The 15125-nt window shown below is 31.4% G+C and overlaps 1 protein-coding gene across 1 annotated transcript; it reads right to left on the bottom strand.

Moving 5' to 3' along the window:
• Positions 1–1604: 1604 nt before the first annotated feature.
• LOC131070402 (disease resistance protein TAO1) lies at positions 1605–7805 on the bottom strand. The gene is made up of 7 exons (XM_058005914.2): positions 7440–7805; positions 7201–7314; positions 6714–7027; positions 3879–4060; positions 2792–3789; positions 2423–2698; positions 1605–2311 (listed from the first exon to the last, which is right to left on the bottom strand). The coding sequence occupies exons 1-7, from the start codon at positions 7710–7712 to the stop codon at positions 1688–1690; spliced, it is 2781 nt and encodes a 926-aa protein (XP_057861897.2). The 5' UTR covers positions 7713–7805; the 3' UTR covers positions 1605–1687.
• Positions 7806–15125: the final 7320 nt, after the last annotated feature.

Below are 15125 nucleotides of genomic sequence, written 5' to 3'. Positions count from 1 at the left end.
TGGGCTTTCACAAGTGGTTTCTTGCTTCTTATTTCGAGAAACAATTGTGGTTTTCTCTCTCTCAGTTTTCTATAAATTGGAGCCATGTCATAGTAGTTTCATATGAGTTATTTACAGGTATCGAAACGCTACTAGGTTGGGTTGGGGAAGTGAAGTGAAGTGTATTGTTATCATTATCTATCTTTTGAATATTAATAATATACTTCCCTCTTTCTCTAGTGATGTTCTTTTTGGAAAGGGTTTCTGCACTTAAATTTGGCATCTTATTGGTTTGTTGATTTTTTCATTTATGTTGAATAGTGCAATCACACCTATGTTTCAAATTTGGTAAAATTAATTTTAGATTTGAAGTTGAACATACATCTTAGTTTGCATTGCAAGCTTTCTTCACCTCATTTTCAACAATAATGATCATCCTAGGCTCATCTCTATGAAGCCATAATGTGGGCATGTTATGATGCGCTCAAATTATCACTTGAATGGACCAAAAATATTCGTGGCTACTTTTTGGTCCTTTATCTTTTGACATATGCTAATCAAAGGCATCTTAGATCAAGGCGGGTGTTGGGACTTAGTCCAACCAATTTGGATGCCATAACTCCTTTGGGTTTTTAAATGGTTAATCAAAACCATCCCATGTTTTTCTTTGTTATTTGTATAAATTAGAGCTTCGAGTAGGAGGTTCATAGGCTATTTCGTTGGTTGTAATAGAGAAAAAGTGTTTCAATAATTTAGAGAGATATATGTTTTGATGTAACTCATTGTTGATAGATTAAAACAACTTAGATCTCTTTGGATGTGGATTTTTTTCTTGCAAGGATTTCTCCACATATATCTCATGTTATGGTTGCATCTCTTTTTTGGTTATTTGCATTTGATTTATCATGGTTAACAAACTTGGATGCATTGTTTTCAACACACTTTTATTGTTTAGTTCTATCTTATTTTCGATGGTTGGTATTAGATCCATGGCTGGCAAGTGAATAGAGAAAGGGACACCCTTCTTGAAAGTTTTTGATTGAATTTTTAACTAGAGTGACAATTTGTTATAGTTTCTTATAGTCTAATGTTCTAGTGATTGAGATCATAGCTATCTTTTATATATCTCTTCTAAGTTAGATATAAAAATAAATTATATCATATTAAGTATAATATCAATTAAATCAATATAGTTATATAAATTAATATACACATCTTAAATACATCTATTTAAAAAACATTGAGAATTATTTTATTTTATTTACATTATTTATTCAAGTGTCATTTTTATTGATATTTATTTTATTTTTCTTTGAAATTATTTTAAAACTAATTTAACTCTATTTGCTTAAAGAATTATTTTATTTACTTAATTATAATATAAATCAAAATTATTAAAGATATTATAAGAATTAATAAGATGTCTCTCTTATATATTAATAAATCAATAAAGACTAATATATTTTTGTTATTTAAAATTTGATTAGCCTTATAAAAATCAATAAAGATTGATATATTAAATTTATTTAAAAAATAAATTAATTAAATACAATTGAAAATTAATTTAACTTAAATAAAATGGAAAACCATTGAGAATCACAAATCTTATATAAAAAAATATTATAAATAATGGAAAGCCCTCTCAAAGTTTGAATGATTTAATTACATTCTTTGAAGTCCGTTCTCAATTTTGTTTTATAACTCTTCTTCATAATCCCAATACTGAACAATTATTTCCTTTGAAGTTATCGGGTAAAGAATCTTTTAATTTTGAGGAACAGCCTGTCAAATCTATCTGCTTCATCTCTGTTAGATCCCCAAAGCTTACTGGCCATTTTTCTAACCCAGAACAACCCCACAAACATAACCTTTTCAAATTTTTGAGCTGACCAAAGTCTGCAGGCAACTCTTTTAACCCAAAACAGGCTAACAACTTTAACTCTTCTAAATTTTTGAGCTGGCCAAAGTTTGAAGGTAATGCACTTAATGCAGAACATTTCCGTATTGTTAAACTTGTCAAATTGCTGAGTTGCCCAAAGTTTGAAGGCAACTCTTTCAATTCATTGCATTCATATAGTGTCAACCGTTTTAGATTGCTGAGATCTCTCAATTTGGAAGGAAGTTCCTTTAACTCCTGCCAATCCCATAATCTCAAGACTTCTAACTTTGTTAGCTTTTCCAGTCCATCTGGCAACCTTTGCATATTTTTGAAACCATATAAGCCTAATGTTACAAGCGAAGAAGCTGGAGTGACTTTGGGAGGAATTTTAGAATATTCAACTCTCTTCTCGGAATAATCCTCAATGTGCGAAATGCGCAGGCTTGGAGGAAACTACATATTTGCACAATAATTATGAAAAAGGTTGTCAAGTGTTATTATCTTATATAAAATAACGAAATCTAATTGAAACGATAAATATGCTCTGGAGAAGACAGATCTTACCTCATACAAACTCATGCCTTGCGTCAACGGGCCATCGTAGTAGGCGAGATGCTCAAGTTTCTCAAACTCAAATGGTAAATCAGGAACGTCACCACGAATCCGAAGGCATCTGAGTTGTTCAAATGGTTTATGACATTTGTCCCTGAATATTATTTGTGATTGATTATAATATAACACTCTTAACGAATTGCTCATACAATTAAGATGATGGCAATTAATTTCGATTGGATGTTCACGTTCTTCATCAAAATAAATGCCTTTTAATTTTTTGAGTTTCTGCACAAAAATAAACCATAAACATCATTATGATTGTGAATAACCAGTGTATTTTCATATTATTAATGACAAGCAGTTGTAAGTATGGCATACCTCTTCATTTTTCAAACACTCCAATAAAGTCTCAGGGTCTGTGATTCTGTTTCCCTCTTGCTCTGACAGCTTTTTCCCTCTTGCTCGAACTATGTCATGAACAATCGGCCTACTGATTTCATCTGTCTTGACGAATGATGCAGCTTCTAGAGCTTTGAATTCATCCTCTCCAACTATGGAGGCCACATCCTCACTATTCCAATTCTTATAAAAGAAGGATGCGATATCTAAAAAGGCCTCTTGAACTGGTTCCAAGAGTCTATCATACACAAAACCAACCATGCGGTCACTTATATCTCTCTCCTTGACCTTCTCTCCTTGTTTAAGCATCTCTAACACTATATTCTTTGTATTTCCCCTGTTTATAGCCAATTGTGAACCAGCTAATTCTAGTAGAAGCGGAACACCACCACACAGCTTAAGGAGGTTGGCTATATTATTTTCATCATTGTAGTCTGAAACTTTGTCCAACAAAAGTTTTCTAGCCTCCGTCTCTGGAAGAGGATTCACATCATATTGTCGGCGTTGAATATCCCTGCCGACAAATATGTCTGTCTCATGGAGATTTCGAGTAGTGACAAGTATTCTACTCTTCGGTGGAAGGCAATTGCCCAAGCCTTTAGGTAGAAGTTGCTCGAGATCTGTACTTTTGAGACCGTTGTCAATGTATAGAAATAAAGGTTGATTTGAATTCTTTGTGAAAAATGAATGCAAAATTCCCTGGCCTTCGTCACAGTTATTCAATTGCAAGTTCTCTTGGAACAATCCATACAAAATCTGTTGCTGGAGGCCCTTCAGATCATTGTAGGTACAATCTTGATTCATATGAATTCTGCAATGCTTATAAGATTGGAGGTTGAGGTGGGCATAAACGGCATCAGCGAGTGTGGTCTTACCAATCCCACCGAAACCATAGACAACCACAACAATTGGTATTGGGTCTTGTGCATTCAAATCAAGAAGCTGAATTACTCTTTCCTGTGCCCTCTCAATTCCAACTGTAAAGTTTACGGAAAAACTCAGTCAAACTCTGAGGCAAACACAAAACATATTAAGAAAATATCATTGAAGTTGAAAAATATCCTACCTCTGGGTTGGTATGCATAGATTTTCCGAGATTGTGAAGCAATCTTGGGCACTCTGTCCCCAATGTCAGTTACTCTTTCCCCTATTGCAATTGTAGTCGATAATTGGATGTCATCATACAAGCGGTCTACTTTGAGTTGAAAAGCCTTTAAAGTATCGGCATTCACTGTAGCGGTAAGAAACCTTCACACAATCCAGACATTGGATTTCCATTAAATATGTTGATTGAATAGATCCTCAACGCAGAGACATATAATGATTCCAGAGAGAAAAACAAGACTTCTATTATTTAGGCCACTTATAACTAAAACCCAAATTGATTGTGAAACACCTTTACACGAACTCTAAATTTTTGCCTCTGGCTGTTGAAATCTTATATCTCAATTTATCCTTTTTTATTGTATTGCACCAATCCACTTCTTTACCTTTCAACTCAAACTTTTTGGATTTAATTAATTACACATGCAACAGTTCAAATAAAACTATTCAAATGATGATAGAAAAATGAGCTTACCATTGAATTAGGGGAATTAGCAAGGAGAATTTAGGGGAAGCGCCTTTAGTACATATAAATACATTGTTTAGTTTCTGAGGGAGAGAGGATAGATTAGAGACATAATTAAAAAAAAAAAAAATTTATATATGTTTTATGACTTTTTTTAATTTTATATTCGTTTGAAGGATTATTATAAATGTTATATATTTATTTTTTTATTGTAATAATATATTATTCTACATCAGAATCATTGTAAGTTATAGAGTATAGATTAGACAATAAAAGTTATTATTTGCATAAGTAGTTATTGATTCTTTTTCATTTGTAGGTTGTATTTGAATTCATTAACAATTAGATTATAGTCTAACTTGTATCAGGAAACATTGTTTGTATCAATTAGATATTAGGTATAGGGAATAGATAGTTCATAATAAGAATTCCCAAGAGTTTAGAGGGCAATAGTGGTTATGGTTCTTGATGCAAAAGAGTTCGTATTAGGATGTGAAAAAGAGAATAATCAAGTTGAAATAACAAAAAAGACGAAGGCAAGGGTACAAGAAAATAGAAGACTAGAAAAGGAAGCTATAAAAATTATAATTTTAGTTGAAGGAGTTATGGTGGATATTGATGTACTATGAGTCAAGCAATAATAAGAAAGCAAGCAAAAAAAACGTAAGAGGCAATGAAGGAGTGAGAAGTTGAAAAAATGGTCACAATAAATACTCCCTTGTCAGCAAGAGTAGTTTTCAAAGAGGAAAACCATAAAATCTAAGATTAGTCAAGGAATTGAACTGCTAGAATAGGGAAAAAATAACTCTCATGATGAGTTAATAGAATTATCAATGCTTAAATGCGATTGGAAAAGCATTTCAGCTAGAGGAGATGGATGAGTGGGATGAAGATGTTGAGGAATGCTACTTTGAAGAAGAGTAAAATATTGATAATAATAGTGAGATAATAGAAAAGTTCAAAGATTGCAATGAAAAGGAATGTAAACCGTCATTAGAAGTGGTCCAAAATGATGTTGCACTTGTATGATAAAGCTACAACAGAAATTAAGATCTTTGGGAGGGCTCATATTTGATCAATTCATATTAGTTTTAAAAAACAGAGTAAAGACATGTTGAAAATCCTGTAAGTCATCAAAGAAGAGAAGATGACCATCTCTGCCTTGGAAAAGAAAATGATAGAAAAAGATTTTTTTCTTTTCCTCCTAATAAAATTATTAGTTCCTGCCAAGGAACTATAGGGGAGAGATCTGCATTAAACATTGATTAAACCAATTTTAGACAGCCAATCACAATTTACTTTTATTTCCAGATTTTTTCGTTTTGCTGTGTAAACCAATTAACATTTTTTACCCACAATATTTATGCAAAGTTTTTTTTGGCGCTCGATGATTGGGACTGCAGGTGGTTGCAGAGGCAATTCGCAAATATCAATACCAGAGAATGCACGAATCTCCAGAGGGCAAGGCTAGCAAAACAGAGAACACACGATTTTCTAGAGGGCAGAGCCGGCAAAACAAGGTTTTGGGGATCTCCGTTCTAGGGATCACTATCTGTACAGACAGACTGCAGATCAGATAAACATTTGGCGATTGAAGTTTTTAAAAAAAAATCTTGTGTTCCCTGAATTTATAAACATTACAAACAATAACAAAACGTTTAAGGGGTTCTGCATAGATGAATTTGAAAGAGTTGTAGAAAAGCTCCATTACCCTTTTGACTATGAATTTCAGATTTGTGAGAAGAGTGATCAAAATCCAAATTATGATGTTCTTGTTACAAGGGTAAAGGGGTGTGCAACAAAGGAGGATTTTACATATAAACCATCATGGAAAACTAGGAATAGAAGAAATCCTAATAGAAGAAAGAATAAACCTAAAGAAAATGATGGCAGCATTAATGAAGCAGTTATTTTTTTCTGTTAAAAGAAAAAACAAGCAATGAGGAATGGAGGGGAACAAGTAGAAGTGGTTCTCAGAGGAATACATTGGCAAGAAATAAGATCTATAAATCAGTAAGTACTTGAATGTAACAAATAGCAATGATATCTAATTTCAACTCAAAATGGATAGTTCTATCATCTAGCTCACTCAAATTTGTGAGAACTATATTCACAAACTCTTATCTAGTATGGTTCTAGGAACTACACTTACAAACTCTTAGCATTATGAGGAAAAATCAATCCAACATTATCCAGAGGAAAAAAAGGAAAAAAAATTAACAATCAGAATTTTGAAGTTTTAATTTGCTTAAAAGTAGTTTTTTCTTAAAAGGTCGTTTAAAATATTACTTGCAGCAACAGAAGTTGTATACATCAAATTGTTGAACTGACCTGAAAATGTTGGCTCTTGCAAGTTGGGAGATGCACATGATGCTTCCTTCCACAATGCACTGAATTCCCTCAATTAGTTTCTGCTTCTGCTCTGGAATTTGCTCATTCAACTGCAGAATTTGCTTCCCAAGATTAAGCATCCTTTTCAAAACTACAATGTACTCACTCTTGTTGTCAGACATCTTACTAAATCTCTCCAATACAGATCCCAACATACAAAGTGCCATTCCTACTTTAGGAATTTTCTCCGAGCCTTTGAGTACTTCTATACAAACTTTTTCAATCTCTTCAATTACGCTATCCGTAGGATTTTTCTGTACAGAAATTATCCAAGAATATACAAGATATGACAATCAAAATCCATCAAGTATAATTTATCTTTCAAATGTTTAGAGTTACAGCCATCCAACCATTTATAACTGGCTAGAATAAATTAGAGAGGAATATTATCACCAGTTAAATTTATAGTTCTGAAATGGAAATTTACCGTTACAGGATGCTTGCCAATGCGTGTATCTAGCATCTCCAGGATTCTTTGGCCATCTTGGATATAAGAGCCTGCTGCTGAACTAGATCCTCCATCATCACTCTTCTCTTCCGACTGTATTGGACAAAGCATATTTAGACTCAGTATAGCATTAACTACTTGTTAGGCAAACGATATTAAAAATATAGAATAGCATAAATTTCTATCATACAAGATAAAAACATGTGTAGATAACTTACCGCGATCTTCAATAGCTCTTCTAAAATTGGAATTAGAGCCTCAATCTGGGTTATATCATTGAACTTCTGTAGAAAATCCTTAAAGTCAGACATAGTGGCAATGGCCTCTTCTGCAGAAGGTTGTGAAGGCCCAGTAATGGTGGAATGCTCAGTATTAGTAATGGTTTGGTGTTGAGGAGGTGAAGAAGTAGAGATGGGTTGTGGTTGTTGAATAGGCTGTGGAGGAGAACTGCAGCAAGAGCAGCAGCATAAAGAACTGAAAATTTTGGCCATCTTAATAGTGAGGAAATAAAATCTAAGTGCTGTTATCTTCGTTGTTAGAGAAGATGAATCCAGCAGAATAGCTAAGAAGGGCTTTTCTCTTTGTCATTCCCCTCTTTCAGATCTGATTTTTATAACAGGCCATGGCTGAAACTGTTAATTGAGAAACACAATTAATTATGAGTTCGATAGATTCCTGCCATCCTTTCATCTTTTTGTGGGCCGTGTGTAGTAGTTGTACCAGGATCGGCACAAGGAAGAACGACAAAGGGTGTCCCCTTTATTGACCTTAAAATATGTATAAATTGGGGGATTGTCCAAGATTGAAGTCTGGAATGTCGAAACAGCCGGCACAATATAGGTGGCTCGCACTCAACAGACAAGAAAAGACAATGAAGGGTAGTTGTATGTCAAGTTCAAATGAACTATTGACCGTATTTTTTAATTATTTAAAAATTTAAAAAATTGTATTCTGCATTTTAAATTTATTATTAAATACCATCGAATCTTTCCATAGACAAATCGTGCATTCTGTGCCACTCTGTTCATACCAGTTGGTTGGAGTATCTTGTAAAACTAAATCCTGGTCAAGTATGAAATAATCTGGTCATCAGTTCTCTTTGTGCATATGGACTAGAAAGGGTCAATTTGTTCTGAAGTTTTGGCTATGGGTTTCAAATCTAGCTAGATTTATAAACTGCAATGAATGTATACATCAACTCTGAAAAAGGTTTCTTCTTATCATAGGATGTGATTAAGTCTATTTTCTTCAAAGGAAAACTTGAAATCTTTTGAAAATAGGCTGTAAAAAAAGGAGGGACTTAAAATAAGCAGTCATTGCTTATTAAAAAAAAGGATACGTGGCTTCATTATTTTTTAATTTTCTTTTTTATTTGTTTTTAATTTTGTTAAAAATATTATTTATAATAAATATTTTTAAGAATTTCTCATTTAAGAGGACCGCTCAAAAAACAAGCAGCAAGTTTTATTATCCATGGACCACCGCTTCCACAAATTGCTGCTAGCCAAAATAAGCTAAGTAGCTGCATGAGACCTGCCCTAATAAATTACTTTTAGATTTTAGAATATTTTTGAAGTAGAGCTCACAATTAAACAATCTAAAGTTTACCAATTAAAAAAAGGTGTTCACTCATTTGTATCATAATTAGAAGTAGCATTCAAGTGGAAATTGATTCCCGTATGCAATTAATTGAAAACTGATAAACGTTAGGTGTTAGGTGATTATTTAAATATATTTGTTTATCAATTGAAATAAAATAAAATATAATAAATTATTTGTTAATTATTTATTCTCTATAAAGAAAATAATAATTTTGTTGGGGAAGTTATTTTTTCATGTTTCAAGTATAATTAAATTTAAATTTGATCAAAATGTATATTAATTTTTAAATTAAGTTTTGTGTATAATCACATTTAAATTGAATCAAAACGTCTTTTAATTTTTGAATTAAGATTTTCTTGCATGCACAAAGTATAATCACATTTGATCACATCAATATTACATGGAGTTTCTATATTTCATACTTGTTATTATGTTTACCTTTGGAATTATTAATATTTACATTTTTTATCAAGAAAATTATCTATATCGTTGACAACTAGCATTCTATTCTACAACACAAATTTGATAGACTCTCTTTTGGTGATTTGTTTTGAAATCTTGATAATCAACCAACCAATGATGATAGTTGAAGATGTAACTTGTGAAATTGAAGTTAATCATGATTTCGTCATGTTAAGTGTTCAAACCTTAATACCTACAATTCTAGAAAAATACCTTGGATCTAATCATAGGAAATGTGAATTAACCATGGTTTAAGATCATGATCAAATCAAAAAATGATTTTGATTTTTAATAAGAGTGAATAAACTCTTCTTTACTTTTGAATCTAGCAAGAAAATTAAAATATTAATGACATCCCTAAACATAATTTTAAAAAAATTATAATAAAATGTATGATTATTGTTAGTTGACGTCATGATCTTTGCATTCTATGATTTCTAGCTTGAGACATTTTATTTGGGTTCCATTAAGTCACTTGTAAATTCTATGATTTCAAGTTTGATACATTCTATTTGAGTTTCATTTGGTTCAATCTTTGTAATTTCTATAATACATTGTAGTTTTTTCTTCCTGCCCCTTTTCTATAGTTTGATTCCATAACTTGAAGTTTTTAGGCTTAGTTGTGGTAAGGTAAAACTATCTCTTTCATTAACTACTATTGTACTTAAACTCAAAATACACATTAACAAAATTATCATTGATCATCATCCACATGGCATGCTTGAATTATCATTTCCCATGATTAAAACAAAAGTACCATTGAATAATCTACTATTTCTTATTACATTGAGGATCCAAATTCCATGACACGTCATAAAACTAAGTGATTTTCTTTTGATGATTTTTTCTAAATAAACCACCAACTAATTCTTTTGATATTATTAATTGTAAATCAAGATCTTAGAACCCAATTTTAAATGCAAGTAAAGTTGAAAACAATGTTGAAATTAAAATTGATCTTAAATCCTTAAAACTATTTAGCTATCTGATATGGATAAAGAAACTTTAATTAATTCTCTTTGTGAATTAAAGATTAAAGGGTATCAATTCCACTAAATTCATTGGGGGCAAGATTCTATCATCGTTCTTTATGGTGTTAGAGCCTTGTGCACTCAGCAAGACTTGATTTATGGCGGGATCGTTCAAAACCATTCAAATTCACCAAAAGACCAAGGGTCGATTGAACATATACATTACATTGTCAATAATAAATAATACATATATTATAATATAATGTTATTTAGTATGAAAGTTGTTAGTTATTTTTCAATATAAAAATAATAAATTTTAAAAATTTATATTAATATTTAAAAAATGAAACTATTAAATAACATATAAATATATAATAAATTTACTAAATTTTACAAAAAAGAATTATTCAAATAATTAATGGTAGTTTTTTCAAAAAATTAAATTAAGAAAGCAAAAAAAATTGTATTAATGTATGTAATAAATAATAATAACATAGATACCTTAAACACGTCTATAAGCATAAATCTTGAATTATTTTATATGTTTAAGAGTTAATGTATGTTTCTTAGAATTATTTTATTTAGTAAAATGTTTTTTTTTTTAATATTTGCTAAAGAGTTATTGTATTTAATTTATTTATTTAAGAGTGATTTCATTTATTTATTTTCTTACTTAAGATTCATTTTATAGTTTTTATTTTTTTGTTAACATGATTGTGCTATTACACTTCACTCCTTGTTTTCATTTTAGTTACACCTTTTTACATAAAAAATGTTTCTAAATTAAAATAAAACAATTTTAAAGTAAAAAAAATAACTTGAAGCTAATATTAGATAAATTATATATTTTATAGATAATATTAATTAAATATAAATTTAATATTATTTTGAAAATAAATTTAGTAATTTAAATATAAATTTAATATTATTTTGAAAATAAATTTAGTAATTTACATTATTTAAAAGATGAGATATAATAATAATATAATTTATTTGAAATTCATATATGTAGTAGATATGTTGCATAGTGCATCTTTAGTAGAATGAATAATCAACATTAGAGTTTCTCAAATCTAACATCTCTATTTTTCATTTAATTTTAAATTTCTTAGGATTTCGATATACATTTAGTTATTCATTTCAAATTAAGGTAGGATTACAGTATGATTATCTCTTTTCTAGCCTTCCACCCTAAGATATCTTATCATCAAGATACAGATAGGAGCTTGTTCCCTGACTACTTTGTGGATTTTTATATTAGATTTTATCTTACCATGTATTATCTTTCTCATCCCTCATTGAGATGATTAATGTATACCTTTGTATGTTAGATATGCCTCTAAATTTTATCTATACCTTCCACAAATGTTCTTATAATTTATAAAAATGATGGGAGCACCTTAAGAAAGTATTTATCATGTGATTCATTTTATGACATTACTATGTTTCATAGTGACACATAGTTTATATGTCATCATAATCCTATCTCCACATATTCATTTACTTTGAATGTGTTTTATTTATATCTACACAATGATGAGCATAGTAATGATCATTCCTTCACATCTCATGTTAATCTATGGATAATTATTCTTCCCAAAACTCTTCTCTATATGATTATAATATTCACATTGATGATCACTTATGAGATTCTCATATCTCATTCAATGTTGTTTTAAATATTAACTTATGATTCTACATATTGAGCATTGATATTATAAATCTTAACATAGAACAATTACACAATTATTATGATGGGATTATAAATGCATCATTACATGTGAAATCATCATTAATTGTTAATCATCAACTCAAAGATCATAACATCTTATAGATGAATGCATTTATATCATACCAAGATATTAGATCTTTACAATGGTTTTATTTATCTCACTTTTTCTACACCTTTACAAATATAGCCAATATTTTTTACATAATCTTATATCCCTAACTCACATAAGGTTAGCACAAACTTAGAAATGACCTCTCATGATTCATCATTTGATCCAAGTTTTCCTATTAATATGGATTTATGTGTTACCTCTGTCTATGTCCACATCCAAAGACTTGTAAGTCCAAGGCCCTAACACCATATTATTAAACTAAGAACAAGAACATCTCATTACAAATAAATGTTATTTAAATCTAAATAATATAGTATTATTTTCAAACATTTCAATTACAATAAATATTTTTTAAGAACAAAAATAAGAATTTAAAAATATTTAATAAATTTAAATGATTATAATAAATTTAATAAAAAATATTTGAAACTCAATCAATAATATTATATTATCCATTACTATAATTTGCATAATAATAAATTCTAAGAGATACTTACAAAGTATTTAATTTAAAACAACAGTAAAAAATTAATATGAAAAATGTTTAATTTAAAATAAATATTTAATTCACATCTCAACACTGTACACTAGAAATGAAGTCTTCAAAGATGAATATATGTTGAGTATATTAATAGCTATCTAAGATAATGAAAATAATTACACATAGGGGCAAATGTTGACATGTCAATATCACCGAATTGAAAAAATGAGCTACAAAAGTGTGCAAACTCATAAAAAAATTCATTAATGAAACATAGCTACCAATAATACTAGGGGAAGATGGATTCTACATTAGAGCAGTGTTTTTTTAGTGTGTGTTTGACAAAGATGTACAAGACCCTACCAAAGCATATCATAGAAGGCGGAAAATAAAAAATATGAATTAGGGGGATAGAAAAAATAGAAAGAAATGACAAAAATAGTGAGCAAAACAAAACGATCATCGAAAAAACAAGTAGAATCTAACGGTCAAACGCATTTCAATCGTCTTGCATGTCTATTGAAAAACATGAACTATTGATTTTGAATTTGAGGTTTCCCTTCTTAAATAAGAGATGCCTTTGGTGTAAAAACAATATTTACACATTTGTCTCATAATTAGAAGCAGTATTCAAGTGGAATATTGATTTGGGTATCTGCAATTAATCGAGTTAAAGGATAATTAAGAAAAATTTCAACTAAAAACTTGCCTAGACATTAGGTGATTAATTAAATAAATTTGTTTATCAGTTGAAATCAAATAAAATATGATAAATTTTTTTGCTACTTATAGATCAATTATAAAAGAAATAATAATTTTCTGGGGAACTTAAGTTTTTGATAAAGATAAACGGGTTTTACATGGACCCAAAACCAAAAGTTTTACAAAAGCCAACCATCCGCCAAACATATAGAAACCAACAGCAAAATAGGGGAGCACCCTAGAACAGAGATGAAAGTAAAAGAGTCACAGACATCAAAACAAAAACACTCAAATAAGAGAGTTCACCAACTCCTTGTTCTTCTGGATGGTAATCTTATTGATTTCCTCCAGATCTTCCATAATGAATCTGGAGGTGCCCTTATTGCTGCTCTTGCTTCTGGTCCTGGAACTAGGGCCTGTGGTTTTGTTGCCTCCAACAACAATGTCTTCACCTCCACGATATTTCTTAGGTTCACTGTGAATGGATCTGTACTCCGTAACCATGACATTGATCTTTTTGAGCCCCTCCATACTATTATTCATGGCGTCCTTGCTTATGTTGACCAGGTTCTTGAGGTTTTTCTTTATCTCCACCATAGACTGTTCCACCTTTTTAATTCTTTGTTCATGGTTGCATTTCATAAGCTCGATATCTTGGGAGAGCTTCTGGGTCATAATCATGAGCTTCTCAATTTTGCTAGGCTCTGGCAAAGCTATAAAGATAGCTATTATCTCCTTAACCCCCACTTTGAAGGTATCAATTTCTCTCTCCACCCCCTTCTAGCAGCTCTTCTGGCTTCTGGTTGCTTCCATCACCAGGTTCATCGGAGTACCATTCCTCTGTACCCACTGTCCGTTTCTTTAGGCATGATCCCTTGCTTTGACTTCAGGACGTTGATAGGAATGTCCAGTTTAATTTCTTGGTCCGAAGTCTTCGGACCATAGTCCTTAGTCGCAAGCTTCTTCTTTTTAGAAAGAGGCTCGACCTTAGAAATCAACTTGCTAGTAGTTTTATATTTGTTGGCCGCCCATCTAGGGGGATTCTTACTACTAAACGTACCAGGGGTGACCATCATCTCACCTTCTTCCACTTGCTTATAATCAGGGTCATCAAAAGGAATGGCACCCCCACTATCCTTCAAATCCATTTCCGAGTCAGAGATTTCCTAAATATTAGTATGTTGGCCTTTCTCAGATAGCCCTTCTAAAGAGGAGGCCAGATAGAAAGGAATAGAAATGATTTTACCATGCCTAAAATGGTTCAAAATGGTAGGAAAAGATACTGGCATATCTGCCATCAAGCATAATATACCTCATGATGAACTCAACCATGTCCGCCCAGGGAGCCATAAGATTTTTCTTGTTGTAGCCACCATCATCCATTTTGTTAACTCTTGAGCGCTCCTTGTCTTTATCGAAAAAATTCACCAAGTCTTCCTCCCATGTTTTCCTATCTCTATAGAACCTTCTGCCATTCATCACCAGACCAGTAATTGTCGCCACCAGGGTTTCGTCCAGCTGGTAATCAACACCATAAGCCCTTAGAGCCCCTTTCTTCCACCCATTGACAAAGGTTTCCTTGAGTAGAGGAGAAGGGCCATGGAGTCTTTCCAAGAAGGGGACAATTCCCCCATTAATGATTTCTTGCCACACCTCCTTGTTTTTCTTCCATTTCTCAATAGTAGGCGGTTCTTGCACGTTCTTGTCCCCACCCATAATGGTTCGGGTCGCCAAACAACAGGAAATGGGTTGCACCAGAGAAGTCTCCAAATAGTAGCAGGAAATGGGCCACACCAAAAAAGTCTCTGAACAGTAGCAGGAAATGGGCCACACAATTAGATA

Source organism: Cryptomeria japonica, chromosome 9 (genome assembly GCF_030272615.1).
Source record: "Cryptomeria japonica chromosome 9, Sugi_1.0, whole genome shotgun sequence".
NCBI lineage: Eukaryota > Viridiplantae > Streptophyta > Pinopsida > Cupressales > Cupressaceae > Cryptomeria > Cryptomeria japonica.
This window is presented reverse-complemented; position numbering and strand designations above follow the sequence as displayed.

Bases quoted from the DNA above. Each gene is read 5' to 3' on its own strand.
- LOC131070402 (XM_058005914.2), bottom strand. From the start codon at position 7,712: ATGGCCAAAATTTTCAGTTCTTTATGCTGCTGCTCTTGCTGCAGTTCT. The intron at 7,315-7,439 runs GTAAGTTATCTA...TGTCCAATACAG, and splicing joins AAGAGCTATTGAAGATCGCG to TCGGAAGAGAAGAGTGATGA. The intron at 2,699-2,791 runs GTATGCCATACT...ATTTTTGTGCAG, and splicing joins AGTGTTTGAAAAATGAAGAG to AAACTCAAAAAATTAAAAGG.